The sequence below is a fragment of the Haemaphysalis longicornis genome, unplaced genomic scaffold (genome assembly GCF_048455015.1).
Source record: "Haemaphysalis longicornis isolate Haplotype H1 unplaced genomic scaffold, Haemaphysalis longicornis Haplotype H1 scaffold_8, whole genome shotgun sequence".
Lineage (NCBI taxonomy): Eukaryota > Metazoa > Arthropoda > Arachnida > Ixodida > Ixodidae > Haemaphysalis > Haemaphysalis longicornis.
Window position 1 is genome coordinate 167,029,192 of NW_027526445.1, and position 27,993 is coordinate 167,057,184.

At 45.6% G+C, this 27,993-nt stretch overlaps 2 protein-coding genes across 2 annotated transcripts; one reads left to right on the forward strand and one right to left on the reverse strand.

Annotated features, from left to right (window-relative positions):
- Positions 1–141: 141 nt before the first annotated feature.
- Mrps18a (mitochondrial ribosomal protein S18A) lies at positions 142–7,025 on the forward strand. Its single transcript, XM_077681107.1, has 4 exons — positions 142–301; positions 367–509; positions 595–718; positions 6,686–7,025. Exons 1-4 carry the CDS (start codon positions 190–192, stop codon positions 6,826–6,828), a joined length of 522 nt encoding a protein of 173 aa, XP_077537233.1. The 5' UTR covers positions 142–189; the 3' UTR covers positions 6,829–7,025.
- On the reverse strand, positions 6,843–27,978 carry LOC144149506 (protein phosphatase 1 regulatory subunit 14B). The gene is made up of 5 exons (XM_077681110.1): positions 27,801–27,978; positions 18,815–19,092; positions 14,037–14,117; positions 11,110–11,151; positions 6,843–10,782 (listed from the first exon to the last, which is right to left on the reverse strand). Exons 2-5 carry the CDS (start codon positions 19,046–19,048, stop codon positions 10,741–10,743), a joined length of 399 nt encoding a protein of 132 aa, XP_077537236.1. The 5' UTR covers positions 19,049–19,092; positions 27,801–27,978; the 3' UTR covers positions 6,843–10,740.
- Between the last annotated feature and the right edge of the window lie 15 nt (positions 27,979–27,993).

Consider the following 27,993-nt stretch of genomic DNA (forward strand, 5'->3'; position numbering starts at 1 on the left):
GGGCGCGAGCCACGCTACCATAATGCCTCAAATCAAAGTTTAATTCCGCATAAGGTACTTTTAGGTGAGCGAGCACAAAACATGTTAGACAATCTAGTTTTATTAGAATGCAAAAAAATTATCGTGCTTGCCTGCTACTTTATTAAACTACGATGAAGCGGCGAGGCTGGATTTCATGCTCTACGCAAAATGGCGCTGCACGCTAAAGCGGCTGCTGCCGGCTTGAGACTCATGAATTTCTCGCGTTGCCCTGTTTTTGCAAAGCATTTAAGCTCATCCTCGACGCTCCGAGTGAAAGAGAGTAAGCAGGTTCGCTGTTTGTTTGGTTATGTGGATGGTAACCTGCTCCGACAACCGTTTTTTCAGTCCGGGAAACGGAAGTGGACGGCGCTCGGGTCATCGAAGGCGTGTTTGTGGACTCGCCTCGTAAAGGAACGGTGATCAAGTCCAAGCACACGAGTTCCGCCTGCCCGCTATGCAGACTTGGAATCAAGTTCATAAACCACACGGTAAGCGGAGAAACGGACCTGTGTCTAGCCGATGTCTGACGTATATCGGTTGCTGAAAAGCGCGTTCAAATGTGCCTCCCGACAGGACGTCCTGATCCTTAGCCAGTTCATGGACTCTCAGGGCAACATGCTGCCCAGGAGCGTGACGGGGCTGTGCGCTAAGCAGCACAACATCGTGAATACGCTGCTCTACAAAGCCCAAAGAACAGGTAAAACCAGTACCTTTGCCAGTAAACTGTTTCGAGCATTTTGATTTCCGTACCCGATGTAAGAGATCTTGGAAAGACTCTGGTGAGCTTCTTCAGGTATCCTTTTATCAATGCAACCTAGTGTCACGTCCGTTTCACAGCTCATGCCATGAGCAGTTTTGATTTTTACTAAACCTTCCAAACCGTTTCCGTTCACTGACTGGCCAGAGTCACGTACTGTAAGTTAATTACTGCTAGTAATTGATTGATTGCAGGGTTTAACGCGCCGACGCAACGCAGGCGATGAGGCGCGCCGTAGTGGAGGGCTCCGGATCAATTTTGACCACCTGGGGATCTTTAACGTGCGCCGAAATCTCGTACACACGGGCGTTTTTGCTGCTAGTAATCGAAGGTACAGGTACGAAACCCCAGCCAGAGCAAGAAATACGTCTGGGCGGGACACGCGTGGCTTCGGCTAGTCGGTGAGCAAAAGCGGTTTGGCAGGTTTGGTAAAAATCGACAGACTGCTCCAACCATGGTCCGTGACTGTTGAAGGAGGTGTGACACTGGATTGCCGGCTTTGGAAGGAAATTTATTGACGCCTACACGACGCTTGCCGAAATTGTTAGAATATCTAATTACAATGTAGCGTTGCATTTGTTTCTGAAAGAAAATTACCCCTAGCATGTTATTGAGACATGTAGCCTAAGCGTGAAACTTGCACCATTGTGCTGTTTCGCTCACTTTTTCGCTAGTACAATCAAACCCGGTTATATCAAAGTCATAAAGAAAACACCTATCAGTTTGATATATGGCATAATGCGATATAAGCAAACTAAGGGATTGGACGTCATACGAGCACGTCATTTACAAAAACACTTTATTGGTGGTTCTGCCTTACTTTCGCACAAAGTAGGCCTGCATCTTCTTTTGCCTGAACAACTTTGTTGCCTGTCACAGTACGTACTTCTGCGCATTGTCTGAAGAGTTGGAGCAGAGGAGGCCGCAACCTTTGACATTCACGAATGAGTCCGGACTAGTGCAAGAGCACCAACCACCTCGGGTGTAATTTTTAAGCGTAATTTTTGCTATATGTTCCGAATGTAAATAGCAAATATACCGTGTCCAGAAACAGTTCAATATACAGGATAGTTCGATGTAAACGGGTTTGATATAGCCTGGTTTGGCTGTATTAGTTCAAGTGATACCCTTTTTCAGCTCTGGGCACTTCACCGAGTAAAATTGCATCTGTCGTGTGTGAAGCCTCTAAGTCAGGACCACAGAGCAAAAGTGCTTTCAACCAAGAAAGCATTGCTAGGCAGCGTCATGCTGAGCAAGCAGTAAAAGTAAGAAGTGTTGCTAGGCAACGACCACAGGCGCCAGTGTTAGGCGCTGCAAGTGGAAGTGTTGTGAGCGCATCGCCTGCTACTGAGCTTCACTGCGCTGTTTTCTGCCCACCCAGCATGGTAGCTGTTACGAGATGGGGAAGCCGATCTACAGCATTTATTCATGCCCATCGGGAGCGACGCTAAGCCGTGCACAGTCAAGCCACAGCGTTCTTTTCTCAATCATGAGCGAACGTGCCAGCCAGGCGCGTGAACGTGCCACTTCGTTGTCGGTGTCTCTCTCATCGTCATGACTGTTCATGTTGGCGGTAAATTAGAAATCCGCAATTTCTAATTTACCGCCAACAGTGGCTACTTCAGAACTATTTAAAGTGAGGCACGGCGGCTGCCGTATGTGCTAATAGAGAGCGTGGAATGGCTGCACGGAATGCACAGAGGATGACAGTGTGGAGGGGAGGTTATAGAGTGTATAGCGAGGTTCCAACTTGTGTGGCCCTGTCTGCTTGTCCTTGGGCATAGTAATGCCTGTGTCGTCCTGCAGTAGTTTCAGAGATTGGATGGGACGAGTACTTCGGCCGATGTCGCTGCTCAGCATCGAGCTGAATAGCAGCTGAAACGATTTTATTTGGTGCGGTTGTTCAGTGGCTAAGGCTTCGATCTAATGAACCCCAAGGAAACAGGTTCAATCACTAGCCAATTCTCTGCTGGGGGCAGAAAACAAAAACGTCCTTGTCACGAAGTTTTGGCGCATGTTAAAGATCCCCGGGTGATCTAAATTAGCCCGTAGCCATCTGCTGCAGCATGCCTCGTAGCCAAGGTTTAGCTTCGGTGCATTAAACCACGAGAATTTAAATATTTCCCGTAAACAACACCATACAGAACACGTGTTAGCTTACCGCCGTGTAATCAATTTTCTTAGCGCTTGCTTTGCCGCATTCTCTTGCATTCGCTGTGGCAGCCATGTTCTCACACGCTTTGCAACACTTTAAGTCACTGTCCTCTTTGGAATCCTCTTCCTTTCGGTTACCTCATCGCAATCCCCATGGGACGCAACATTCTTCCTGTCACATCCTGGTTGACCACTCAGTCATACTGCCCTTCGATCTTCTTGTTGATTTCGTTGAACTCTTGGCCACCTCTATTTTCGAAAGCATGAAACTACTACGCCGTAACTTCAGCCAACACAGAAACGCTTCTCCGATGCGAAAACTCAAATGCTTTCAGCTGGCAGAATGGATGGCGGGGAATCCTTGAGCCAAACTGAGCCCTGGATGGTCCACATGCAACTTGCCAGCAATTTAGCCTGCCTCAGCCACTACTCTGCACAGTTCTTCTCACCTCTGCCATTTTGCAATGAATGGGAGAAGGCTGCCATTGATGCGTCAAAGCAACCAAACAGATTGTTTCTCTTTCACGGTGTGAGACACCAGATGGCCCTGCCTTTGGCCAGACACTGAGAAACCCGAAAGCTGATGACTCCGGGTAGCATGCCCAAGAGCGTGCGAGCTGGCGAAGTCAGCATTGGTAATAAACCAATTATTCATTTCACTACGGCCCGGAGACTACCCCACGGCAGGTTTTTGCACGCCTTTTGACAGCAGGATACCTATTTTTTATTTAGCATTGTGTCTATTGTGCTGTCTGTGTCTGCTTGGTGGGAAATAATCACCCACGGTGCATCGTTAGTTCTGAAAACCATCTCTGCGCTTAACGTCAATTCTAAGCTACTGTTCTCGTAGGTGCAGATGTATTACCTCTTAGAGGGTAATAGAACAAAAATAAAACAATAGAGAAGGTCTAGATAGGATTACGTGGAGTAAGGACAGGTTGGTAATGGAGGTGTGTGCAAGAGTAAAGAGAAAGATGGTTGTAGAAGTTGGGCGAAAGACAGATAAGCTAACGGAGGGATGAGATCAGAAAATTCGGTGGTAAAGAACGGATTCATATAGCACAGGATCGGAGTTGCAAGTCAGCGAGAGAGATGTCTTTGTCCTCAGCGGCCCTAAATAGCCAGATGGTGATGCTGATTAGTGCAATAAGGTACACAAAGAATGCACCATTTTTTGCCCCAAATATGAGCCAGTGAGTTTTGGCATACAGCTGCTGATGAACGGTACCCTAATAACATACAATAGGGTTTTTTTTTTGTTTGTTTGCTTTCCATGTGAATTATGTGAGCTTAAAAGTATGCAGGTCCGTAGGTTTTATTTTAATAAACCGTGTGAAATATCAACTGCAACAAAAATGAAAGCAGCTATGCTTTTGTTTATTCCAAGGGTGTTTTGAATTCTTCCGTTTGTGTTTGAGCGCATGCAGCGAAACGAACTCTGACCCATTATTTGCGTTATAAAAAGAAAAAAGTCTACACGCAACAGCTGTATGTGTGTTCAAAGCCCTACGAACACTGCCTAATTTACTTTTTGGCTGGTCTAATATACACGAAGACATCCAGTTGCGACCTTCAACTTTTCACCGATAAATATTTGAGGAGGATAGTACTGTACAACCCTTGTAGTATTGCATTAGTTGGGCACAGGCAGCCCTGGATAAACTGTGGAGCCATACAGTCAACAACCCAGTGCCCTTATTTAGTCGAACAAGCTCTATATAGCAGAACCACAAGGCATTACAAAAGGAAGGTGAAACTTGTCTTCCTGGGAAATTAATATCCTCCTGAATCGCATATGCATGTAAAATATTAACAGAGTATCTCCGTATCTAAAACGATAAAAAAGGATTGCCAATTTTTACGATTGCAAGACTACCTGTTATGTGCATTTTGTTCGTTCTGGTTATATTGCCAGACATGCAAGTAATACGAGACTTTGTGAAAATCGCCTTTGTATATTGCCATATTCCTTCGTAGACTTTCCTCCATTTTTTCCTTGTGTAAAAACCGTTCGCTGATAGGCTTGCTGGGTGGTAGGCCAGTCGGGAGAGGACCGCTATCTTTTTGCCGCATCCCACGGGCGTATTGTTTCTTTATGTCCAAGTGAACGAATGAATTGCTCACGACAACTGTGGTGGTAAACTAGTTGAGGCCAAATCGTGGCAAACATGCATTGCCCTACAATAGTGGTTCTCAGCCATGACTGCCCCGGGGACCCCTTTTGGGCTTGCGATAGTGATGGGGGACCCCACGATGGAGCGTATGTTGATCGTTGCCATAATGTCAAACAATTTGTACTTGAATCTACAAGTCTTCTAAACACCTATATGCTGCCTTTTGTGGGTCTGTTTTCTTTTTCTTTCATAGCTGGTGTGTTGTGAAAAATGCAGTTAAAAGATGTGCCACGCGGAGAAGCTAAATGTACATGTAATGCGGCGGAGCCACCTTTTTGCATTGCAAGAAAGCAGCGCTGGTATTAAACCTAAGCAGCGCTAGTATTAAACCAAGAGTGTAAAACATGGTTGTATTAGTCCTTTTTTGGTAAGATGACATGTCATCGCCCCGCTTCAAAGGGAAACCAATAGCAATCATCATCAGAAAATGCTGACGAAATCGAGAGAAAAAGGGCGGGTGAAAAGTTTTGCGGGGAGCTTCGCGGACCCCTGGAATGCTATCGCGGAACCCCATTTGAGAACCACTGCCCTACAACAAAGGCTCAATGGCCAAGGCGCTGTTACGATGCTAAAGTATGCGAGTTCGGCTCCATTCATAGCAGCTGTAAGTAGTAAAAGTTTCTGCTTTTGCAGTGCTTGGTGGTCATTGCGTGACCTTACTTCAATACACGCCTACTACTGGTACTCACTTTTGGAGCAGAAACTTGGGGCCTCTTGATTAACTTGCAGAGAAAGCTTTACGCAGCCCAGAAAAGCCGTGAAGATCTGGTGCTTAGATGTAGAAAATGTGTTTTCTGGATTGGAGAGCAAAGTTCGTAAGGTTGAAGTTTGGGCTAGTTGGTTCAACATGGTAACGACTACAGTGCAGAAAAATTGACGCAAGACCAAAAATGACAGGAGCAGACAAATAATGGTTAGTGTTTCACCTTCTCTTTTCTTTTTCTTTTTTTGAAATGTTTCTGTGTATGTAAGGGCCTTTGTAATAATAAACGTTCATTTAGACGTCAGCCCTGCTTGGATCCCCTTTCTTGGTCTTGCGTTCGTTTTTCTGCGCTGTAGTCGTGATCGTGGAGCGCAAACTGCGGCAGAATATGTCCAGGCTCAAATTTAAGAAAAGGTTCCTCTTTTGCAGGAATTGGCAGGCACACCAAATAATAGGGTCAGCGTGGGTAGTGTGTATGCAATACACGTACGAATTCAGGGTTTTCTAAATAGACAGCAAAAAGCTGACACCAGGGTTGTAGTTGATGCATGAACAACTTTTAAATCCAATTACACCTTGATTTGTTGATTACTGGTGAGGACATTTCAGTGGAGGGTATGAAACTTAGCTCAAATGAGGGAAAGACCAGTCAGTTGCCTCGCCAAAGAAAAATTATGCGCAGACGACAGCATAGGACATTCGATCTGCAGTGTACTTGCACTGCAGTTGATTTTCATCGTATACGTAAGCGCTGCTTTTATTGAAGTCGCTTTTGCGCAGTTTTGTGCACCGGATGTCGTGAACAGCTACTGCACATATCAGCGACCCCGTACAAGGTGGCCGCATGGTGAAAGTGCTTCGTACTCTCGCACCCAGGGCTCATCTACAAAGAGGAGCATGCTCCGAAGGAACGGTGGCAAGAGTTGAACAACTACTTCGGCCGCACAAAACTCAAGATTGACTTCGGCAAGCCGCTCATCGACATCACTGAGTACCTCAGGAAGCCCCCCAAGGCGTGAAAGAGGGGAAACCATCGCTGTAGTGACCTTTTTTTTTTATTGTCTCCAAACGTTCGTCTGTTGACAAGCATTTCTTTGTTGTGTATAGAAGAGAAAAAAAATGACGTTTGGATAAAACAGCGTGTAAAAACATCTGTACAGTGTCTTCTTGCCTTAAGTAGATGAGCTTGCAAATAAATACAATGAAAAACTGCTAAGCTGACAACAGTCCATTTGCAAACATTTGCTTGACAGCCCTTGATAGTATAACCGCTCGCGTAACCTTTACGTATAGTAATCACAGTGCACAATGTTCGTTTTCAATGGATAAGTATGTAAAACAGCAAAAATGAAACTCTTTTAAAAAGAATCTATAGGCAGTGCATGCCTTGTTTGGGCACCACTGGAACAAACATTTGTAGCAACAGTCTTGCCTTAGACCACTGTGTCAACACTTGTAAAAAAAAAAAGGCAGCAAAGGAAACTTGGCTTCTCAACAACTCTCCAAGGAGAAAGAGGTTAAAACATGTAGAGACCAGCCCGCAATACAACTACCAGCGCTGTTTTGGCGAGCTTTTGTAAACTATCTGCCGAGCACACCTATAAATACACAACTGCGCAACACTGATAGCTGCAACAATGTAGCACTACATTCCCCGCCTTTTGTCCATTTCAAATTTCATTGCACATGGCACCATCGATGGTTTTCAGAAAGAGGAGGATTGTTTTCTAGCACATGAAAACAAAAGCTACGCTCACACTAATGATACAGTGGACTTCTTACCAGCATTTCTTTTTTTCTTTTTCACATCTTGTCAAATTTGTTGTGCATCGTCAATGTTAATCCCGCGGCAAGCTCTCAATAGCAAAGTGCAATTTGTGACCAATCCGGTAAAGGAGCGTAGAAAAACTGATGTCATTTCTTCCACACTTTCTTTGTGATGCGTAAACAGACAGTTCCAAAGTGGAGCGTCTTGTAAGAAAGATGTTTATATGAAATTTGTTACACACGCCAATTAGTTTGATCCCTGTGGGTAGTCCTATGACTTGCACTTGCAATAGGAATTCATGGGCAAAAAAAATCTACACCACTACTACATCCCAAGTTCTGGACAGTGCAGAACTGCTAACTAAGGAAACAATCATGTCGCACAGCAACTAGAAGCACTCGTGGAACTTCACGTAGTGCTTGCATTCATTGCACATGTACCGAAAGTCCCAACTAAAACAGCCTTCAAAGTTATACAAGCCAACAGCAGTTTAAAAAAGCCCCCCTTCATCTTCGTTCAAATCCACCACTTGCGAACAAGACTTGAAGCCATTTCGTTGCATACAAGTCAGTTGTATGGCAAATCTGCCTTACATTCATGGGGTACCTCAATGCGGCAGCAACAACAAGCCACTGAGATCATCTTTAAAATGGAAGGCACCCTTTAAAAGTCTTATTCAGGCCTAGTAAAGCAGTTCTTTTCCTTTATCACCAAAAAAAAAAAAAGCCTAAATATGGGGAACGGATTTTTAATGGGGCAGTATCAAAGCCTCTTGCACCATGAAAATGAGTCTTGTAAGAAAAAGAGCAAAATTAACTGGCAGTGGCATGTCATATACAATCGAGAATAGAAAAACTGAGGTATTTTTTTGGGGTGCTAGTAGAGCTGTGCATGTAAGACCCTTCCATTTCGTTTTCTTAATTCCTGGGACGATCCCCAATCAACCTGAGTAAACCAACAACGGCAAAAACAATGTCCTCTAGGTACACGTACACAAAAAACAAGGCAAACAGTATCGCATTAATAACTTTCCTTTTTTTCTTTGCTAAAACAAAGCGGTTCAACATCTCTACGTTGAGTGCCCTACCACTATGACTGTGTAAAAAAAATTCAGCCTCAACCAAGAGTGCAAACAACGCATTAAAGATGACAGCACCCACTTGCATTTCCACCAACCCGGTAAATTTACAAAACACGCAAAAGCTCAGTTACAAACCGGTGAAACAACATTTTGTGTACTTGAGTAGCCCGTCAATCAGACGCAATCACTCTTTTATCTTCCCTACTAGATGTTTCTATCATTAAACGTTAAGCCAAAATCACTTCCGTAAGAGCACCGCAAAAAAAAAAAAAAAAAAGCGTGACGAACCTCGGAGAGTTGTTTGCAGTTTTGAACTTTCTAAGCCCTACACAAACAGGCTAGTACTTCTCATGAAAAAGACTACACGGCTAGAGGGAAAGACGGAGAGAGGTGTAAAGATCGTACCTGCCGCCTACAGCCTACCAAGTAACAAGAACCTTCTGCGGTAAGGCAGCATGGCAAGTCGCAACGACGTATTCGCAAAATGGCATAGGAGGGTGTAACGCCCACCCTCCAGTGTTTCATGAAAAAGTCCGCCTAGCGTACAACAAACTCTGCCTTGTCAGGCAGATCAACACCGCCCTTCCCTTCATAGCTAGAGCTGCAGCTTAGTGCATTCAAAACTTCTTGTTAAGAACGTCCACAATAGCAGGACTCGACTTGAAATACTGCCCTCATACAAAGAGTAAACTGCAATCTAAAGAGACAGGCAAGGTAACGTTGCAGTAAGCATGTATTTATCTGTATCATGGAATATTTCGTATGCTTTTTAACAAACATTTGCTCGAGGTGGTGTTGGCGACAGCTAAGGACCTTGAACCTAGCGCGAACGACTAACTGGGATGTGCACTTTTTATATGGATAAGCAACTTTTGGGCTTGCAGAATCTGGAATCAAGATGACGCAAACGACAGCGCCAAAAGCTGGTGCGCATTCCTTCATTTCTCCTTCTCGCAGCTTCTCATCTTTATCAGTGTCGCATAACTTCTTGCCCCTCCTTTGAGGCTAGCGTTCTTTGGTTGATTGCGAGGGAGATTACGCCCCCCAAAAGAAACCACCAGTGTTTTAAAACCAGTTTGAACAGCGGCAACTGACACCATGTCATCATAAAGATGCGAGAATAAACAAAATTAAGAAGAAAAAGTACGTTAACAAATCAGCTTGAAGATACAAGTGCTGTCCATTTGACACCTTCAATTTACAGTGTTCGATCTACAAAAGAGTCGTACCCAGCAAAGGTTAGAATAGAACAAAAGGTAGAAGAGGGGGCTATGAAGCTAAGTCAAAAAGTCAACTGCCATTTACACAAACAAACAACACAGCAACCTTTAAAAACCATTGTGCGCAGAGAACGCGGCAACACCTGAGAGATTCACACTTCAGAGCCGGCCACTGGTGATGGATTGATCACGTAATGCTAGTGTGTGCTCTCCTGATCTTCGCTTTTACTCTCAGCTGATGAAAAGCAACATTGCATGCGCCAGGCTGTAGAACTATGCCAGAAGGACACACTCTGAACTGGATGGCATGATCACACACCATCGGAGAGGGAGCCCCCAAGGTGCAGTTCTGAGCCCCTCGCTTTTGGAACGATCAGTTCTGAGAGCACACTCATTGGATGGATGCAGTGAAAGTTTGGGAGTAGCTTTCTACTTTAAGACAACTCCCCCATCCCTCCCCTCTCTCAACCGGCTTAGAAATCTACCCTCAAATCAGACTGAGATTCTCCCAGTCTGCTCCGACATACCAGAAGGGACCTCACAACACCACTGCCACTCACAGACCTTGCCATCGGTGGGGTGCGTCTCGTTTCACCAAAGCGTTTTTCCACAGCCACATTTCAAGATGCCCCTTCGGGCCTTAATATGCCGGTGAGCTCGAAGTGCAATGGGGGAAAACATGCCTGCAGCGTGGGGAACGCGAAATTACAGACTAAAAGGCAGGCGGTGTCCTGTGGTGGTGGGAGTGGGGGAGGGGGAGATTGGTGTACACAAGCTTGTTGTGGGTGTGGTGGTGAGATGTTTTTAAGAACATGGGTCCTGATGACTAGGACAAACAACGCCGGACCGGCAGGGAAGCCCTTCAGAGGGTCTTGGAGCGCTGTATCAGCTCGTCGATGAACACCTGCCGAGGAGAGAACGTAAAAAGAAAAAAAGCTGTGTTTAAGCCAACAGCTATTTATTTAAAGAATGAAAACAAAAAAGAGTTAAGTGGGAACTGAAATGTTAAGATGACAAGCATTAGTCCCGAAATGGAAAGCCGAATGTAGCCATCAAGGAACTTGCATGAGATGGTAATGTGCAGCAGTAAATATTTTGGGTTATACTTAAGACATTTAAAACCACTACTAATAGGAATGTTGTGCCACTAAAAAGGAGTGAACTGGATATTAGTTACAAGGACATAAAGGAAACAACGGACATAACAAAGGAAATAAAACGTGAAAGTTACCTCGACTTGGTCCCTGGACAGCTTGGCGCCCGCCAGTTTTGTCTGCAACAAAAGGTGTTCGCTACATTGGCCACTGGACAGCAGCACACAGTTCCAAGCAGTAACATGACCTTGACACCAGGCCTTAGGTATAACGCTGGCGCAGTAGGCAAATGATGATTCAGACGGGTCACGGTGTTTCGGCACTCAAATAGGCCTACATGCCAGGTGCGCAAAAAATATTTTGTGCAGAGTGCTCAAAAGTCTGAACAACACACATGAAGCACACACAAGCACTGTTTCATATAAATTGCATCAATGTATGCGCATCCACATACTAAAAACTTCCAAATATAGAGAAGCAAATACAAGGTTCGCACAGGTCCTTGAAAACCTTGAAAACCCTTGAAATTAGAAGTGTAAATTTCAAGGCCTGGAAAGTCCTGAAATTTTTAAAGGGTCCTTGAAAACCCTCGATTTTTCTGGAGATAACCAATGGTCCTATTTTTTCACAAAAATTTAAAGTGTTTGTCGTGAATTTTAGGTGTTAAAAATGTAAAGAAACATTGTAACAATCAAGTTTCAGTGTATTGCGTGAAATTACGAGTTGTGGATTCTCATTATTACGAGGCAACATCGGGAGCAGCACTCCTCAATAGAATTCATGTCACGATACAATCCCGTGAAAGCCGGCTTCTGTTCTCTATCTTGCATGTTCCATCTAGTCTGTGGACGGCCTTTCATTGCATGTTTGCTGGGCCTCATACGCTCTATCTGCGTTTGCTTTTACGCACAAATGGTGGACGTGTACACAGTTCATCCTGCCTTGCAGCAACACTTGCTGAGTTAATTTCAGCTGATACTCTTGCTGACAAAGCAGGAGATGCAGGCCACATTAACTAAGTTTTGAAATCAAATAGCATCAGCAAAACACCAAGAAAAAAGAAAAACCTCTAAATATAAACTATGAAAAAAAAAATAAAGCTGGGGGAGCATTCATGAACCCATAGTGCCTATTTAAATGTGCATTAATGTTCTTAGGTATTAGGCAATATCAAAATTTTGCATTTGGTTGAAAAAGTTATAAATAATCCCAGATAAAACATAAGATGGGGACCTTGAAAATGTGTTTTCTGGTCCTTGAAAACCCTTGAATTTTTGCTTTTGAAGCCCGTACGAACCCCGAAATAATATGGCATTCGATACAGCTTCGAATCGAATAGCACTGTGCAAAAATGAAATATTTACGCATTCCAGAGTTACAAAGCACAGACAGACAATTTTTCGTACACACGAAATGATGTACATGACCAAAGTGCCCGTTCTTTCCGCATCTATTTCCGTAAAACTTAGCAAGCACAATTCCGTTTAAGCAAGCATACACTTTGCAATGATTTAGAACAAGCTAGGCAATGGATGGAGTGCACTTTCACCTCTTAGGACTGCTGGAAAATGCCCGCTGGCTTCCATCGATAGCAGTCACAGGCTCACCCCGCAATGCATCGATTGCATGCACCCAAAGGGCAAGAGAAGTGTGCCTTGTGGAGCAGCGTCACTTATCTGGTTGACATTAAGCCAACTCCACCCCCCTTTTAGATCATGATAACGTTACTGACACACTCTAGATAAGAAAGCCTATAGGCTTCCTTATCTAGAGTCTTCCACAGTCCCCGGTGCTTTCTCATCAAAAGTACGCACAAAGTAAATATTCTTTTTAAATCTGCACTGTTCCTTTTTTTCCCCTCTATGTGACATCAGGAAGAGTGACACACTTGTCTACATCCGTCCTTCCAGAGACAGAGAGCTTATTTGGCGACGAGGCATTAACAACACCGCAGCGCCAAAGAAGCTGCAGTTTGCCGACTGCATATATTGATCATTACAGACTTTTGCCAAAGTCTAGACGTTGTTTGCCAAATTCTAGATGCAATGTCTAGACGCTGTACAAAATCCTGTCAGGGAAACCTATATTGGGGTGCACATTCCCACTAGCAGAGGGGGATGATACCACCCCATCATGAAGGCATGCCTGGGTGTTTTGCAAATCAAGCCACTTTTCTATGCCTCCCGTTGTCCCAGAGGTAGAGTTTTTTTTTGTAGAATTTACTTCAACATTCATGATGATTTTCTTTGGCTTAATCATGGCGTGCCAAAATAATTACACCCTGACGTCACGAATAGCGAAGCACCTGTTGTTGAAGTAACCACAAAATAAAAGTTGCCTCCGTGTATGATCTTATGAATACTAATGCTGAAAGCAGTAGAATAGTTACTTTACATTCGTTTGATGCTATAGAAGAAATTTTACAGTCCTTTAAGCAAGTTTTTTCTTTCCTACAAGCTGTGCTGCTCAAGCACACCCAACAAATTGTAAATTTCAGTTTTCGTACCGGCAGCTGCAAAGCATTCCCTTCGATTCAAAACTATTCACCATAATTCACTTGGAATTTACTTTGAAACCAAAAATCACCATATGCACATACTTGTCTGAAAGCATAAAAAAACTTCTTACGGGGCGCACAAAAACTTCTTTTGCATACACTGCTCAAAAACATACGAAATACCCCGTACGGTTTGCTCAAAAGCTTAAAACTGTGTACAGGGTGCACAAAGAAATAATTGGTACAAGCTGCTCAAAACTGTGCGGCCACCTAGAGAACATAACAGATAGCACTTCTGTATATATTGCTCAGAGGCATGAAAGTGCAGCTTCCCACAAGAGCGTGCTGCTTCTAAAAATTTCATTTCTGATACCTGCTCTGCACTAACTGCAGCGCCAGCCCCAGCGACCACGCCAACCAACCTTAACACTGTAGTCAACATACCAGCTCTCTGGCTACCGCTACACTGGGTTGAACCTCTACCACTCACTAGTTCGCCTTACATCTAGCGGCCCTTGGCAGCCAATCGAGACGCAGAAGCCTGTAGAAAACAGAAGGCAGGCTTACCCTGAGGAAGTCTCTCCGGTGGTGGTCGCTCTCCATGTCCAAAAGCTCGTCCAAGTCGATTTCTATATCGTGGTTGTCATCCTGGGTGCACAAAAGAAGATGACAAGAGAAACACTCTTAAAGTCTTAAAGTGCAAAGCATTGCTACATGTACTTCGGCGGGGTCATTATGGTATATGGCCTCTATGGTTGTATTAGGAATGAATGAATAAACTTTGTTAACACCGATATTCAGCTCAGCTTTTCTGATGGAGACGAAAAGCGAAAACGCCCGTGTGTTTAGATTTAGGCGCACGCTAAAGACACCCAGGTGGTCAAAATTAACCAGGACTACGGCGTGCCTCATCACCTGCGTAACGTCGGCACATTAAACCTCATCATCATCATCATCTAATATTCAGCTCAGAATGACGACGTGAACGGAACCAAGCCGCAAACGGAGCACAATTCTACACACATCACTTTGTCGCGCGGGCACGGTGATTGCTTACAGGTTTTTTACATCTGGAGATGATCCCAAGCGTTGCCATGGAAACGGAGCCACAACTGACGCGTAGGGTGCACCACTCTGCCAGACTCCCCATGACACATTGCCGCTGTCACAGTAAGTTTAGCAGATCTGATTCCCCATTTTATCACTACGTAACATATCAAATGGGGAGGCATTGTTATGCATGCATCACAGGATTTTTTCGCTATTGAGTATGTGGCCTCTGCAGCCTTATTTATTTATCGTATTCATTTATTCCGAAAGTGGACGTCGTTCAAAGGCGTAAAAGGCAATCTGTTGGAGGAATCGAAACTCGAGACTTGTGCGTGGCGCTGACGAATGCGCTACAAGCTGGGCCATTCTGACGCTGTTTACAGCTTAAAACGAGGACCAGATAGTTAAATCAAGAAACCCAAGAAAAATAAAAGATTTGAAGGCGTTTAGAAAAGCAAAAAAAAAAAAAAAACATTGGGTCATTAAAAAAATTCTTTCCTAACTAATTTCAGTAAAGCATCGTGTTTTCCTAACTAATGCCTTTTGTTGTTAGATTAAGGCAGAAAGAAATTTCTAACCAATATTTTTTCTTCCTAGGTTCGCAAAAAAAAAAAAAAAAACCCTGAGAAAGCTGTAATAGGCTGAGTTCTTTGATTCTTGAAGCATTATGCACACCTCTCTTTTTTAATTTTTGCACATAAATTACAACTCAGATAAGAGGCAAGTGTATATGGACGAGCCAAGGAGGAAAGATTTTCCACCAAGATCTGGCACAAAATGCACAAGGGCCCCATCCTTCCGATAGATAGTACCTCGAAAAAGAAAAAAAGAAAGAGTACGCCTCAAAAGCGGCATAAGCCACCGCGTGAATGCACTCTCTCATCCCCCATTTAATCCGAGAGTCACAGCAGCTGCCAAAAGAGTGACGTGACGCGAGCGCTCGATCACGTCCACAAAGGCAAGCACCAGAGGATGCCACCAAGGTCGCCAGCGACACACAAGTGAACCACCAGGAAGGGAAACACGCCACAACAGAAGGCACTTCCTGTTGGCAGCATCCACATAAAAGGGGAGAAAAAAAAATAAGAAAGGAAGTAAAAAACGTAGCGAAGTTACCACGAAAAGGATGAAACAAGCCGAGGGAATGTTCCCACAGAGACCAGCGTGGCAGACGTGACGCAAATGTAAATTTGCCCAGCTCGTGTTTACGGCCCGATGCGGCGACCTTGTTTGTGCAAGACCTTCCCCTTACTCAACAACAGGTTTTCAATTTGTCAGCTTCGAAGAGCTTCGCTCCTTTTTCTTACCCAGTCATGTATAAAGACGCATAAAAAGTAACATCAGGAGATGTCTGGCTGTTGCTTTTAAGTTTCTTGTTAATACAAAAATAGATTTTTAAGTGTAAAAAACATCAATGTAAATTAGTGCCCTTTTAATCGTAGCTTTAAATTCCACTAGCATAATAGAGTTGACACAGTACATTTAGTGGATACATTTTCCTAAGAACTCAGGGGAGGTGAAGTAGTTAATCGACCAGATTTAGGGGAAATCCCCAAGGTGGAGTAAGTTTCTGTGAAGGAAAGTTTCCTGGACCAGGACGAATTTTTCTTCAACTGCGAAGTTTCTGAGAAAGCTGTATAGCTTTCTTTTGTAGCCGTATGGCTGCATTTAGGTGGATGTCAAACTTTCCTTCACAGAGGTGAAGTAGTATCAGAGAAAAAGTCTTGTTCATGCATATAATTAACTACAAGCCACAGTGTGATATTTTACCAAAGCACAGCAAGGTAAATTTACGAGCAAAAAATGTTTTAGCGAGGACGCACAAACAAATTTTAATACTTGTAAGCAGAGGCAAAGATGAGCTGCAATGCCACCTCGGTAGGTTGTTTGGTGCTCTTAATTCTGACACACCACAGCTCTGATCAAATCAAAGTCACAGAAAACGTCAGCAAATTTCCCCAACAGTGCTTCTCATCGAGCTTCAAGTGAGTGTCAACCAAAAAGAAAGAAAAAGAGCTTATTCAAAGAGTCAGGCAGCTTCATCCATCAATTTAGAAAAAAAAATCCATTCAGTGCAATACCCCATATTGTTGTACGATCACCATCAGGATTTGGTTTCACATTTCTCAGCGAAGTCTCATTACTAACCTAACAAATAAGATAAGCCTCCTAACAACTAACCAAATAAATTAGCAACTACCTAATAACCTAACTAAATTACTAACAACTAACCTTTTGTTTTTGCCTTGGATAAACTTTACACTAGTCGACTTTAAATTAAAGGCAAACTAGACGTAGAGTGCTACGTCAACGCAAACCTTCAGCTAGCGATACGAATAAAGTCTGCCACGCTGCTCCCATATGTGATGCGACTGGACCTGTACTCTTCCGAGACAAGCCCCGACGAGCCAACCCACACGCCTTTTGTCCTGCCACTTTGTCCGGGCGGGCGCACGACTTGAACAGAAGGAGAGCAGCGGCAGCTTCAATGAAAGGAGATGCCGAAAGGCAGGAGCCAAGGAGGGGGGGAGGTCGATGGCTCCTCCTCGAAGCGGCACACTCCTTTGTCGTCGTCGTGCTTCGTCGAGCGCGACCACAGATTGGCCCCCACCCCGCCGCCACCGGACACTTCCTGTCATCTCGCACAAACGAGACCAACCTGACGCCCCTTCGGGGGCACTTGCGCCAGACGAAAGAAAGGGCGGGGGGGAGGGGGCCTCTTACGTAACTAACGTCTCCATCAGGCTCACAGAAAAACGGCAAGAACCCCCCTGCCTGAAACCTTGAACCCCGTGCAAGAACATCAGCAGGGCACAAACTAGACGCACTTTTTGAGGTGTTCGACTCTTCAAAGCTGAGCCTTTGTGTAGTTAATTTAAGAACCCTCTCATTACTAGCCATAAAGAAAAAGCACTGAGTCGGCACCTAGGAGAATAAAGGGCTGTTAGATGAATACAATAACTGCACAGGCGACGCAAAGAAAACGTAATAAGAAAATAGGCAACAAGCTTTTAAATGCCAATTAGATGCTCTGAAGCCAATAGGATTGGATGGACCCCTTTGGAAGTTATGTAAATGTTGATGTCTTGTTTCAAGGTGCGTGTACGTCTTGACACCTTTATTTTTGCTCCTTAATCATGCTTATTATAGCATGTACTGGGTTTTGAAAAAGCTAGACATGAATGCCATTTTGATAAGAAGTTGCAGCAGAGCAGCAACCAATCGAAAAAATTTAACTGTAGCTGGACAGCACACTTAGCATTACGCGCTTAATTTAACAAGTGGCCCGTTTCCGCACAGATAGCTAACAAAGTGTGGTGCTTACTAATTTATTTGACAGAGTGCAAAGTACACGCAGACGGAATCAGCCGAAATACACTACCAGGAAAGACTCAACAAGAGGTGCCTGTGACACTTCATACGTGTTTTTGCAGGGTTAAAGCCAACCAGAAAGACGCAGAGGCAAGTAGACAAAACATTGCTGGACAAACTTCTTGTGTCCGCATGTAGGTTTTTTGGTAGTTGGTTTCAATTTCAACTCGTCAAATCACGTACATAATCAGTCCCACTTTTCTCCCCTCCTTGCAACGTGTTCTAGCAGTATTACAAACACCTTAAAAATTGGTTCTGTGCAAACTTCTCATCCATTCGAGCTCAGAATTTGCACAAATACTGCCTTTATTGGTCACTTTTGGTTACCACTAAGGTTTACATCTGCATTTAACAAGTTACACTGGACTTGAATAAAAAGAACTTTCGTCTAAGGAGGAAGCTTTAATGGTATCCACCATTAGAACTCTTTGAAACAATGGTGCCCTCTGCTGGCACCAAAACAAAATGGTACGTGAAACATTTCATATTAGGGCCCCAAAGATGGAGCAGCTGTTACAAGTGGCAAAGCTGGTCACAGCAGGAGCTGCCCCACAAAGGCAAAAGCCGTCTTTTCAAAAATTCAAATTTTGTGGTTTTAGAGCCAAAGGTACACCTGGCCTATGAGGCGACCGCAGTAGAGGGCTCCGGATTAATTCTGACCCCCTAGTGATCTTTCACATGCGCTGAAATTTCTACACACAGGCGTCCTTGCTTTCTGCCCCCATCAGAAAAGCAGCAATCGTAGCTGGGATTGAACCCGCCACCTTGGCCACTGTGCCACCGTGTGGGTGAAAGTAGTGAGTTGAGTGCCGTCATCGATGCTAAACAAAATAGACCATTCAAACCAAGCTCTGTGCACTGTTTGAGCTCTCACGAGCGAGTGGTCTACACACAATTCAAATGCTCCCCGACAAGGCGCTCACCGAGCAGGCGAACAGTCGCTGGAGCTGCTCGTACATCCACATCTCGACGCGCAGCCGCTTCTTGATGAGGCTCATCTGGTGGGGCCCGTACTTGGCGGTCAGGTACTTCTTCTTGCGGTCCTGCAGCTCCTCCTTGTCGCCCCCCTCGAAGTTGACGTGCAGCGACTTGGGCACCAGGCCGCCCCCACACTCCCCGGGGCCCTTTAGGCCCCCCGCTGCCAAGCCACACTCCATGGCTGTTGTCTGTCTCTCGCTCCCTACGGGCTGACAGGGACCTCCTGCAAACAGGGAAGACACCCTGCAATTACGCATCTGGAAAGGCGAGACATATTTGCACAACTCCTTCAGCTTGCTAAGAAAGGTAGAGCAGGGAACGACTCATTCGCTTGTTCACAAAATAAATTTGTTAAGAAGAAGAAGGGGGGGGGGGGGGGATATTTGCCGAGGTTGGACGCAGTTAAACCAGGTTTGTCGAGCTTGGTTTTCGCACCGAGAGTGCAGTAAACACGCACACAACTGCACCACAAGACAAAGCACGCACGCTTCTCGGCGCAGTTGCTGGTCTGAATGGGAACAAGCTGACATGGATGCAGCCAGTGCCTACTTGTGTATCATTTTGCTGATGGCTCACATTCTTACTCTTTTCTAGCCTTATCCCCCCCTCTGCTTGGAATAAACGAGCAATCAGGCACTTTCACTCCACAACCGTACAACACGCTGGCTTGACCTTGGCCGAGCTTGAAGGTCAGATTGATGGAACGAGACGCTTTCTGGATTTGCACCTGGAGTAATAGAGCTTTCACTATAAAAAAAGGACAGCTTGCCCCCGGCCTATGCCAACTTGGGGCACACATGCGTGATGGTCACTGGCATCACCTTAGCATCGGGTATAATGGCATGCGCCAGCTCACCATACATTCTGTGCCAAGATTAAATATCAACATTCTAATTTTAACATTCGTGCCAGTGACAGGCTAAGTAGATCAAATTTTGTTTGCCACAGCTAGGTAGCAGCTGTTCTACTTCATATCTTTCCCTATGATTTTCCTCAACCAGCACTTTGATAATTTTGCATTCCCCTAGCTCCATGGCTTGGTAGCTCACTTTCTGCGCACTACCTTCAAACCCTCGGGCTTCCAGCAGACGAACATTTCCCTCGCACAGACTGTGAACAGTGTATTCCAAACAATGTTGCTGATTACATTTCTCCTTCTAGTTATTCGTTCCTGGCTACTTCACCTCGGTTCCCTCCATCAGAGCTGTCTTGGGCTTCTCTATTATCCACATATCGGCTATAATTCGACAAATGAGCCACTTTAAAACCCCTTTTTTGGGGCCCACGATCAGGTCAAATTTTGCATCAAAGTTGCATTTTGCAGTCTGTTCCGTTTGATGCAAAGTTTGGGGCTACATTTACTTCAGTGCTTTCAAAAATCAAGCAAAAAAATTTCCGCTGGCCGTGTTAACGAAAACGTAACGAATGCTATGGACGGTGGTGGGGCCTTCACCAAAACCAAGCACTTCGCAGAAGGCAAAAGCACATTTCACCCTGAATTCACACATTTAGTAGCCTTCCTGCATACACCAAGCTCCCTCAGAGGTTTGCTTTGCGCACATATCTAAGCATGTGATTGGCTACTAATGAAAAAGAACTGTTGTGCACCTGTATGCCAAGAAAGCTGGTTTCTGCTTCACAACTGAGCTGTTTCACTCCTGCATCTTATCCACTTGGCAGCTTACTTAAAGAATAGTCAGCCTGTCCTTTTTTTTCTTCCAATAGCCAAAATGATTGGGCAGCTGTCAGAGCGGAGTCACAACTGCATATCAGGACCATACTCACCTTGTAAAAACCTGCTACATATTTACATGCTGGACAGGAAATCCAAAATGCTTATGACTCCAATGTGATGTAATTATAATACGCACGTGAAGCTCAGCTCAGTTATAGAGTCACGAATTCCCAAATTCTCACAACTACACTGCAAATTACCCAATAATACATACGTACGTGAAACTGAGAACAGCTATACAGTTATCTTAGTGGTCACACATGCTGTAACATACTAGAATTTGAATTATACAGCTTTTGCTATGAAAGTTGGCTTTGCTGCAATGAACATTTTGTGTACGATGGAGTCACGAATAAAACCTGATAGCATCGCTTCACAGTTTCCCATAAGAAAAGGCAGCAGTGAACCTGAATGCCTCCAGCCCAAGTACAAGCGCTTGCAAAGAAGTCAGCTGCACCTTCTTAAAAGCCATGCACTGTACATAACTAGCAAAACTGCAAGCTGGGAGAGCTGGTAATACATAATTTTAAAAAACCGTGCGAGAAACAAGAGACGCAGAACAAAAAAGATGGGTCTGCTGTCTACCCAAGTAGACAACGTAATAAAGAAGCATTCATATTTGTAGCTACAAAATTAAAAAAAAAAGAAAAGAAAGAAAGAAAGCAGTAATCAGACATTTTGTGCATGCCGGCGGAAAGATAACTCACACAAAGGAACACAGCGCTGCGACAACCTTTCAAGAGGCCGCTGACAGGAAACCAAACTCCTTATCAGACGGCCTTTCAGAGGGCTTGCTGATACATCAGCGACGACATATGCTTTCTCTTCGGGACTACTACACTTCACGTGTTCATTGATTGCGAGGCGAGAGCAAACAATTCCAGTCTCCTCAAAAACAAGGCCATAGACAAGGCACACAGCCGAACGTGCGACAAAGAGCAGAAAAGTGCGACAACGTGTAAGTTTCGAGTGCAGTGTAGCGCTCTGTATGCACAATGAACTAACGACATGGCAGCAGAATCCAGCATGCTACACCTACCCAGCGGCGCTTCACAAAAGGGCCGCGGTGTTTCGTTTCGCATTCCCCGTCGTTCTGTGCGTGGGCATTACATTTCCTTTCAACAGCAGCGTGCACTGGCAAGAGCCTGTTTGGGACAGACCAGAAAAGGCCTTACCAGTCCCATAACCCCCTGGCCACGTTTTTAAGCTTGTGTGACATACGGCCTAACCGAGGTCTTCTTCATTTTAAAGCAAAGCTTTCTAAGCTTCGCTGGTGACACTGTTCGTCGTGCAAAACACGCTGCAGGAAAGCCAACTTCCACAATGGGTTTCCACAAGGGGCACATCAAGCGCCTCAAGAAAAAAAAAAAAGAAAACACTACCTGTGGTCGGAATCGAACCTGTGTCCCTTGCGTTTGAAGCCGAGTCAGCCCCAGGAATTGAATCAAGGGGGGTGTCTCAATGGCTACACGAACTGTTTCTTTTTTAGTCCACTAGTTAAAAAATAGACGTCTATTAACCAAATGTTCATCACCGTGACGTATGTCTTTTTTAATTTTAATTTCTTTATAAAATTTGCTTTAGGTTGTATCACTGGTTTCCAATACTGATTAGCGTTGTTTGTATTTAAAAACATCCTCCATTCATAGTTTCGTGCCTCAAGCCACATCCCTTCCTTTTTCTCTTCACCTGACGTCCACTGCAGCTGAAGTTTCCTACCAGGCTTCATATTTTCAGAGAAATTTGGTCCCTGGTTGGAAGCAAAGCCCTCGTTTACAGTAGGCAGGTGTGTATTTTCTCCATCTGTCTCGCTTTAGATGGTAATGCGGTGTCTCACTCCTCCTTTTATTGGGCCTTCACCAAACTTCCCAGACGTTTAATACAAGAATTGGCGTAAGTAAAATTGAGAGATTCAAGGGGGGTGTCCAGAAAAACTAGGAGGGGTCTACACACCCCCTAGAGGGTGTGTAGGGAAATCACTGAGCCAAGGTCTATTTGGTAGCGCCATTCCGACACAGTCGAAGCAGTTTGGGATTTTGACTTTGACTCAGGTTTCATGGGAATTTTAACCATCTTTCTCTTCAGAAAGGGGCTTTGACTTTTCGCCTCTTCACTTTCTGAAATATCAGGGGAAGTGCACCTTTTTACCCGTTTAATCAGAGCGATTTCATCGGCTGGGCATCCAGCTTCGTGCAACTTTGCCGCTTCTCCACCAAGGGGCTGGAGCGGAAGCAAGATTTTGAGGGCAAATACTGCACACTCACTATGCCCTTCTTGCAAGGGCCCAAGAGCTTCTCCAAGCAAGGTCTTTGCAAAGCAGGGATTGTAGTAGCATCGCACGTGCGATTCGTGAAAATGAAGCCTCAGGGCTAGAAACTGGACCAACGGCACACCGCTCGTTCAAGTAACGTGTTCTTTCAGGAGCACAAGAATGCACTCAACGCTCGTGCACAACCGCAATTTTCTGCTCGCCGTTGCACGTGTGGCTGTGTCCCCTATTTCGAGAAGACTGACATTTCGTTCTCGTGTTGCAATCAATCGACTTGTGAATGAGAAGCGTTCCGAAGAGAAAACAACTGTGGCTGATATATTGGCAAGCCCTCCCTGTGCATGGCTGTCTGATAAGCGATTCCATTTCCTGCCAGCTACACGAAAGACTGTCGCAACAGCACCTTGTTTTGTACAATTTATCTTTCCATGGGCGCACAGAAAGTGCCAGACAAGTGCCTTTTTGCCATTCCAGCTGAGTATAGGAGTGTTTTTCAAAAAAAAAAAAAAAACCTGAAGCTGCGAGTCAGCACTAGTCCCGCCTTTTTTCTTTTTTTACACCCAATACTTCGCACGCAGTTATAGCTAAAGCCCATATTTCAAAAGCTGCAAGGCATTGCTCAATTAGAAAATTAACATGTAGGCAAGATAATGCATTGGAAATGCAAGGGCAACACCACATTTATGCTGACATCCCAGGAAAAGGAACTACACTTTCTAGACACATTCCGCTTTCCCAAGCACCATCACCGAGGGTCTGATTCGCATTTTGGAAACGCGAAAGTACGTTTTGAAAGAGAGACAGCTTAGAAATGCCATCCCTCACTACCTTAACATATCTTCTTTGTTATCTGTGGTTTTTAAGATATTTTGTGGCATTTATTAACTTGGGAAAAAAATAAATAAACAATAGAAGTTTTGTTTGGATATTACTTTTCCAAGTGGCAATCTACCGAGCAGCTATCCAGCAGTGCCAGAAGCAGTTTTCCCAAATGCGGCTGATGCCCACGTGCAACGCTCATACAGCTGAGAGCGCTATCATGAAACAGATAATGATTAAGAGGAATGTGGCTTTTTGTGCCGTTCAGAAAATCACAGCCCAATGCCCTGAACAAAGGCCTTTGTCCAGAAAAGTACGCTATGCACTCACACACACAATCGACCAATGAAATGTGCTGTTGGCAGAGTGAAAACTGATCGCCGTACATTCCAGGATAAATACTCACGTGGGAATTAATACAGAAGAGTGAAAATGCACAAAAATACTGACTGGACTGCATCTTTTTTACAGATATAACTTGCTTTTATTGTTGCAAATCTACAACAGCATTAATGAGAGTTAAGGCTACAATGACTCGCAATAATCAACCAGTCAGCCTCCCTCAAAAGTTGCATCCTTACAATTTATGCTGTAGAAAATTCCTCAAGGAATGTAGTAATGGCCGGTCTCTGAGTTAGTCCTCCACTCCATGTGTTTCTTTGACTCGGCTGGGTGGAGGATACCGCGATGCTTTAAATGCGAAAATCGATTTTAAGGACCTCCTCGAATGCAGGCTCGAATGGAGGAGGGATTCAGAACAGCAGGGTAGAAGTCTGCTTATGTGCTTTGAAGGCGAAGCGAAAGACTAGCGATACTTATTAACAACTTGTTAATGGCTACATCGTACTTGCATTTCTTTCTTTGTCTTTTGGTGCGAAGTACTTCGGCCGGCTTTTTTTCTGCTACACCGCGTTCGCGTCACGTTCTTTGCTTTTGTTTCGCCATCTTCTCCAGTACTTTTCTCCGTCTTTGCTTTGTTGCTCCACCTGACCAGCAGCATGCACCATTATGGCTAACGCAGTCCCCAAATGTTTAACTGTGCTCTACTGGCGTTCAAAACATGTCGAAATGAACTGTCATTAAGCTCAAATCATGGATCTCAAATGCCATTCGGAATCCACCGTGCTCCACAAAAACTTCAATGGCAGTTGAAACCTTGGCCGTCAAGTGCTGTTTACATGCAGTAGACCTACATTTAACAGTCACAGGTGATTTCTCGAAATAAAGACATTGCTATTAATAGTTATTTGGCAGTCTCTTCCATTAAAAATTGCGAGTAACTTTAAAACTGTTTCCTCATCACTTGCTGGGATAGAGTACAATACCAGCGCAGTTTGTAACAGCAGTTTAAGTTCAGGAAAAACAAGTTGCACGACGCGCTAGTTAAAAAATTGTTTATGTTAACTCATTATTCTGTTTTTCAGTATTAATTTTCTAAAATTGTGTGAAAGAACTAGGACGATCGTGAACATTTGCGTCTCAAAGGCATCTAGGGGCCTCAAATGTCGGCTGTGGGGGGCATTCCGCTCGAATGACCTCACAGCTCATTCATACTGAACGCCGTTGAAAAACCTAGTGGAACAGCATAACATTCGGCTTGAAGGCATTCGAGATGCCAGTGTAGCAGGAGCATAAGCAGGCCTTGAAAAAAAAGGCTATAGGGAAGAGAATCACCTCCCAAGTCTTCTCGCCCTCACAACGCCTATTTTAACGAAATGCTTAAGCATTTCAATGCGTGAAAAAAAAAAAAAAAAAGAAAGAGCAGGTCTATCTCCGACAAATCGCCGATAAGAAACCACCAGAAACCGCCAGCGAGAAACCGCACCCCACGGTTAGGGCGCGAAGGAATTCCTCCTCGGGAGGCCACAACGCTGTTTGGTACGCAGCTGGCCGTCCGGAAAACTGGTCCGCTACCACCCGCTGGCCGCACCGCAGCGTGCAGTATGCAAAACGGGTCTTTGAACCTTCGACCGACCGCCTCCGCCGCGCAGTACAACAAACACGCGACACGCGTGCGTCAGGAGTTGCGCGACATTATTTTTCACAATTCCGGGACAGGCCGGGCACGCGCGCGCTTTCATGCACATTCATGCGGTCTCCTGACCTCCAGCGGTGGCGAGGGAACGCCATTAAACCAGCACGCGCTGGCGTCGGCGCCAGTTAAAGTCGCGCCCTTTTGGCCGATAACCTTGCAAGGCCGGTCGCGCGGAGAGAAAACGCCTGGCAAGGCCGACGGGGAAGGAACTGAAAAAAACATGAGCCTCCCCCTTCCGACACGCCGGAAAAGAAAGCTCTCGGCCGCTTTCACGCGAGGGTTTTACTGCATGGAGCTGTCTCACCGCTGTTTCAGCGCGGTTATTTATATAAACGAGTCCAAGGGCCGCTTTCGCGCCACACCGCATCGGATCTCGCTCTTCCGGGCGCTCCCTTTTACGCGCGATAAGCTCCGCGAGGGGATGTGTGCGTGTGTCGCGCGGAAAAGCCTTTGCGCAATCGGGCTCTCCGTGAGGCAACCTAGCAACCAGAGCGGGCCGCCAGACGACCCGTGATCGTCTGGCAGCCGCAGACGTCGGGTTTTCTGGAGCAAGGGTCGGCGGTGATTTGGGCGGAGGGGTTGTAAGCGCCCGGGCCTGCTCATCGTACGTCCCACGTTCATGCGCACGACACCGTTCTCACGGGTCGCGCACTGCAGCTACCTGCTGAAGAAGTTTTGAGCGCTCTCGTTATACGTTGCAAAACGTTCGCTCACTTCTCAACTCCCGGGGGAGCCAATTAGCAAACGCGCTGCGCTCGCTTTGAAAAGAAATTGCGCCGTTCAAGAGTGACAAATCGGCGGCTGGCGTTTCTTTTTTTTTTTTTTTCTTCTTCTGGCGAGTCCCTGCAGCTACCTGTGCATGAAAGAGCAGACAATTAAACGTGCGGCAATATTTACGAGCTAGCGTCAAGAGCGAAAACGCGCCAACCCACTTTCGCAAGCTCGTAAACTTTTTTTTTTTTTTTTGCTCTTTCAGCTCGGAGATCGACAACGCGACGACCGGGGGGGAGGCCTGCGAATGCAAAAGTTGCGCCACTGCGCCAAACGCGGCCTCAGAAGCGTTAAGCTCCACGCTTTTAACTGCGCCAAACCAGTGAATTAAGCATGCACAAAGCGCATTCTTTATCGGGCGCTCTCTCAAAGGCCGCGCTCGCGGTGATGGGACGACCAGTTTTGCAAGGGCGCCTTTCACCGCGTCTTCGGAGGCCAGCACATGCGCAAGGCATGCGACAGAAGAAGGGGCTTGCCTCTTCCTACCACGCCTCGCGCGTGACCCCCGAGTTCCACGAGAGAGAAAAAAAAAACGAAAAAAAAAAAAAAAAGCCGAGCAGTCTCTTTTATCTGCGCTCCAGGCCAGGCCAAACTTATCTCCGCATCGCCCCGGCCGATAATGACGGTGCGCGAAATAACTCACGCGCGTCCTCCCGACGGAGCAAGCATAAACAAAAGGAGCTGCAGGAAGCGAGAAGAGAGGCAGAGCGCAGCCGAGGCGAAAAGGATAGTTGCGGGGCCGTCATGCACAAGCGATTATACGCGATCGTGCGATGAGACGCTCCTCGCCCGCTCCCAGAAGCAGCGGCGGCAACCCCTCCCCTGTAACTGACTCCTCCAGGAAATAAACAGCGCCGGTACAATGGCCGAAGAGGAGCTGCGCGCGTGCGGCCTCCCAGCTCAGCCCCTCACGATCGGCTCACGACAACCGCACCGCACACACCTGCCCTTTGTTCCCCAGACAAACGGAGGAAAAAATCGCGCCCCGTTCGAGCGAGGAGAAGTCAAACAAGGCAGCGGCGACCGGGGGAGCTCGTAGCCGCGACGATCGGTCGCACGAGTTTTTTCCAGGTAGCTATGCGCCGGGCCGGGATTGCGAGATTGTTGCAAAATTTATTAAACCCGACCGCCGCGACGCATTACGGGTGACGCGCGCGGTGGGGGAAGACAAACAAACAAAGACTTCATTCATTTTTAAATAGACCACGCGTGCGTCCGTGGGGGGAAAAAAAAGGACCAACCGGGCCCGATGTTATAACCCGAGGACGCTCGCGCAAAAGTGATCGAACAACGCGGACTTACCGCACAAGGTTCGTGCCAAGTTCAGAGATGTCCGAGTACTCCGATCGACTTTTTTGTACGCGACGATCACACCACACACTGGACGACAAAGCCGACGAAGCGACTACTCCGTTCTCTCTCCACACCTCCGCGCGCGTCCTGCGTGCAGCCCGCGTCTGCTTGCTTTCGCTCACACAGGCAAAGCAGGCGCGGC

Bases quoted from the DNA above. Each gene is read 5' to 3' on its own strand.
- Mrps18a (XM_077681107.1), top strand. From the start codon at position 190: ATGGCGCTGCACGCTAAAGCGGCTGCTGCCGGCTTGAGACTCATGAAT. The intron at 510-594 runs GTAAGCGGAGAA...GCCTCCCGACAG, and splicing joins TCAAGTTCATAAACCACACG to GACGTCCTGATCCTTAGCCA. The intron at 719-6,685 runs GTAAAACCAGTA...TCTCGCACCCAG, and splicing joins CTACAAAGCCCAAAGAACAG to GGCTCATCTACAAAGAGGAG.
- LOC144149506 (XM_077681110.1), bottom strand. From the start codon at position 19,048: ATGGAGTGTGGCTTGGCAGCGGGGGGCCTAAAGGGCCCCGGGGAGTGT. The intron at 11,152-14,036 runs GTAAGCCTGCCT...CTTTTGTTGCAG, and splicing joins ACCGGAGAGACTTCCTCAGG to ACAAAACTGGCGGGCGCCAA. The intron at 10,783-11,109 runs GTAACTTTCACG...TCTCCTCGGCAG, and splicing joins TGTCCAGGGACCAAGTCGAG to GTGTTCATCGACGAGCTGAT.